Genomic DNA, 4,369 nt, shown 5'->3' on the forward strand with positions numbered 1-4,369 from the left:
AATTTTAAATTACGCAGTAAATAAAGAAATAGAAACCAAAAAAAAAAAAAACAAAAGATCATGTAAAAACCATAAGATAATAATAAAGGAAAAACTATTTGAAATTCACTAATTCCCTGGATAACCCATATGTGGGTCTTAAAATGTCTTACATACAGAAAGAAGTCAAAATTTTGAATTTAAGAGGGAGAGAGGGAGAGGTAAGTAAAAGATGATCAAGAAACTGCTACCCCATTCGCAGAGCTGTTGAGTGGACAAAACCTGGTTGGTTTTCGCTGGAAGTTCCTCCTCCTCTGAAGATCGTGGCTTGAAGGTTTGATGATCTGCATCAGAAAGGCCTTGATCAGGCACGCTTTTGATGCTGTTGTCATCATCATCATTGTAGCCGCCTTTGACTCCACTCTGTTAGCGTGGGGCGCTGCCGCCGATTTGGTTGAAGCTTTGCCAAAACTCCTATGGAAGCTGCACCTGAAAGAGCCAGGGTGAGTAGTGGGAGAGCAAAGGCACGTTCGTGCTGAAGAAGGTGATGCTGATCTCTTGGTTGCCATGCGACGAGTCCGTTTCGGTGGTTTTTCCCTTTTGTCTTTTACAAATTTCCTTCGTGGTTGCTTGAGAATTAAGCTTAGATTAGATTTAGGACGTGGGGGTTTTCGTCTCTTTATATTTGGGTGGTTTATCAAAAAGGCCGTTCTCACTGTCAACCTCTATGACAAGATAGGTTGGTTTTCTCGTCATTTTGCGCTGGAACAATGAACTTTGTATATCAATATTGTTAATTTATCTAATAAAATAAAGTTTTTCTCCCCCTTAGGAATAATATATCATTATTAGTCAGTGACAAACAAGAAGGTTCATATTCAGTCATTTTGAGTTCGAGTGTGGATTAAAATGAAATTTATAATTAAATTTTATACCTTTAGTATTAATTTCAGATTATTACGACTTTAGATTAGATTAATTTTGAATCTTAATTTTTTAAAATTTAAAATTTTAATTTTTTATCAACCTAAGTTTGATCCGATTCTAATATAATTAGGTTTTATCAAACAATATTCCAAATTTGAGTTTATTTTGCCGCCTTTCATCAGTACGTTATTAAATTCCTAGAAACAAGTTGCTTAGCTCGAAAGCAAAGTGAAAGCCAAAGCCATGGTGAATAAGGAGCTTATTTTACATGTTTTCATGCAAACTTAGATTTATATGAAATTTGTAGCATGAATGCACGATTATGTGTATGTCTAGTTTATATAAGGTTGGTATTTATTGAGTAAATTCTACAAATTAGCGAACAATTAACATGCATGTCAAATATATTTCTTCGAAATCTTTCTCTATTTTCGTATTTTATAAAAAATTAAATGATTTAAATTTGATTTTTTTTTAAAACAAGAATATATATAATACGCAAATATTTCTAAATTCTAAAAAATTAATTCGTAGAATCATGAAAATGCTGGGATTGAATATGATCTGAACAACTTTAAGATTGATTTGTGTTTTTTTTTTTCTTGTACAATGTTAAAAGTCTGAAACTTGACACATGTGAGGTTCACTTGGGCAGCTACTCCTAGACTCTGACTGAGCCACTAACATACAATAACTAGAAAATAACCTCTCTCTTCTCTACCTTTTACTTTCCCCTCTTCTTTCTACACTTTCCAGCAACAAAAACCAGGTGCTCTTTTGAAGTTTTATGCGTGGAAGTTGGATTGTCAAGATCTTGGTTGATGTCTTGCTTTGTGTTATTTCCCGCCCATAGAATCACAAAGCTGTTGAGATTTGAGCTTCGTTGTTTACTTAACCAATTGTCCAGGTCCAGCACATGGATTTCCAAAAGTGCTTCCATGGGCTTAAGTAGTTTTTCTTTGACCTGATATCTTGTTCTCTCCATTGACAAAATAGTATGGGCTATAACTTTGAATATGAAGCTTTCTGGCACATTGTTATTTGCAATAAAATAAAATTTTAAGGACAAAGAATTCTTAAGGTTCATGTTCAAGCTTGAAGGATATACTAACGTTAGAGGAATTGTGAGAAATGAACTTTCTTGATAAAGACATTTTAAAAGTAACCATCAAAATAAGTTTAACTATTTTTAACCATATTTAGTCATGACTTGACGAAAATACCTTTTAAACTATTTTAGAAAAATTAAATCATTCATCATAATTTTTTTCTATTTTTCCCCATTTATGCTTCGGATTTCTCTCTCACCATCCTAGTCTCTCAAATTTTATCGATTTCTCTGCTCGGCATGCATCTGCTATGCTTTCGATTTCTCTCTCCCGCGTTTTCAAATTTCTCTTTCTTACGCTTTCAAGACACCAAGCAATGGTTTTGACGTGCTTGGGTGGGTGGCTATTTGAGAAGTTCGATTTTTAGATATTTTGGATAAAACTAAAACGGTAAAAATAATCACAAATGTATGAAATAGTTTTTAATTGAATCAATTCGGGACCTAGATACCAATAAACTCAAAATTTTGAAATTTATAAATCTAGGTTTTCAAAGAATTTTTTTTATTTTTAATCAAAGTAGGTATTTTAGATAAAAAAACATTTGTATTTTGATGTATGAAAACATGTTAGAAACACTTTAATCTGTGTCAAATTGTCAAAAAAAAAAAAACTGAGAGGATTTGAAGTTTTGGTTCGTAAGTAACAACAACATTTTAAGCATTAAAGTGTAACAAAATGTTTTTGAATATGTCGTGTAACAACAATATCTTTTTAACATGGCGTGTAATAATAATATTTTTTTTCAACATGGCGTGTAACAACAGTATTTTTTTCAACATGGCGTGTAACAACCTGGCTTGTCATAGATTTTTGTACCTGGCGTGTAACAAGCTAATCATAGCTTGTCACAGGTTTTTGTACTTGGCTTGTCACATATTTTTATACATAGTGTGTAACACGCTAACCATGGCTTGTCACAGGTTTTTGTATATGGTATGTCACATATTTTTGTACATAACGTGTAACACGCTAACCATGACTTGTCACAGGTTTTTGTACATGGCGTGTAACAAGCTAACCATAACTGTCACAAGTTTTTGTACTAGGCTTGTCACATATTTTTGTACATAGCATGTAACATGCTAACCATAGCTTGTCACAAGTTTTTGTACATGGCGTGTCACATATTTTTGAACATAGCGTGTAACACGCTAACCATGACTTGTCACAGGTTTTTATACATGACGTGTAAAAAACTAACCATAGCTTGTCACAGATTTGTGTACATGGCTTGTCACATATTTTTGTACATGGCATGTAATAAGCTAATCATGGATTGTCACATATTTTTGTACATAGCGTGTAACATGCTAACCATGACTTGTCACAGGTTTTTGTACATGGCGTGTCACATATTTTTATACATAGCGTGTAACACGCTAACCATGGCTTGTCACAGGTTTTTGTACATGGAGTGTAACTTCATAAAAGGTAATTTTGTTTAACTTGATTAAAAATAGTTAAAATTATAAATAAGACTATTTTTAAAAATATCTTATCTTTAAGGACTATTTTTAAAATGCCCATGTTATCTCCATTACTGAAGGTTCTTTCGTCTCTTGAGTTTTTCCTGCCGCTGCTTGTCAGTTGGATTGATTTCTCTAGGCTTGAGTTTGATCTCTGCTGGATTGATCCCTTTGTACAGGCTTTTGTTTCTCCTCTGACCTGCTAGTTAACAGAGCAGGATTGGTTAATTATGTATATTGTGGAGTAGAGTGGTATCTTTTTGTTAACCACTACTTCTTTTGTGTCACTTTTGTCTCGTTTCATATGAAATATACATATCTCATTTTAAGCTAATTTATTGGTGACAAAAACAGCAATTTCTACATTTTTTTCCAAGGCAAAAGAAAAGCTTCTATTAAGAAGATAAGAAAATTATGTTCCCACAAATGGAAAATGCCAGTACAAACCATGAAAATTAATCTATTAAGAAAAAAGACATGAGAGTACGACTCAAAATGACATGAACACCCTCTAAAGATCTGCAAACCACGCTTGAGGTCAAAGACACAGCACACACAAGCAACTACAGGCAGAGCAAGTCCCATGATACCTAGCTCTGAATGACAGAACTGGATTCCTTCATCACATCCAGCTCAAGCATGAAACAAGATATTGGGAGCATATTATATCAGGAGAGCAACGTCTATTGCCAATTTCAATGCACTGGAAACAACATAAAGAAGACTGTATCCCCAAGTAATAAGAACCTAAAAACACTAGTATCAACTTATTTTCTAATGGTGCCTAATGTCTTTCTGCCTAACTTTTTCTGACCATCACCACACGCGTCCCTTGACTTAGTGGACTCACCAACACCAAATATACATGAAAAACCCTTCAATTTA

General features: G+C 33.7%; 1 protein-coding gene across 1 annotated transcript; it reads right to left on the reverse strand.

The window, feature by feature from the left end:
• Positions 1 to 215: 215 nt before the first annotated feature.
• Positions 216 to 548, reverse strand: LOC148761991 (uncharacterized). The gene has a single exon (XM_088807326.1). The coding sequence runs from the start codon at positions 546 to 548 to the stop codon at positions 216 to 218; it is 333 nt and encodes a 110-aa protein (XP_088663452.1).
• Between the last annotated feature and the right edge of the window lie 3,821 nt (positions 549 to 4,369).

This window comes from Theobroma cacao, chromosome 6 (assembly GCF_053813885.1).
Source record: "Theobroma cacao isolate CCN51 chromosome 6, ASM5381388v1, whole genome shotgun sequence".
NCBI classification, from domain to species: domain Eukaryota; kingdom Viridiplantae; phylum Streptophyta; class Magnoliopsida; order Malvales; family Malvaceae; genus Theobroma; species Theobroma cacao.

Bases quoted from the DNA above. Each gene is read 5' to 3' on its own strand.
- LOC148761991 (XM_088807326.1), bottom strand. From the start codon at position 548: ATGGCAACCAAGAGATCAGCATCACCTTCTTCAGCACGAACGTGCCTT.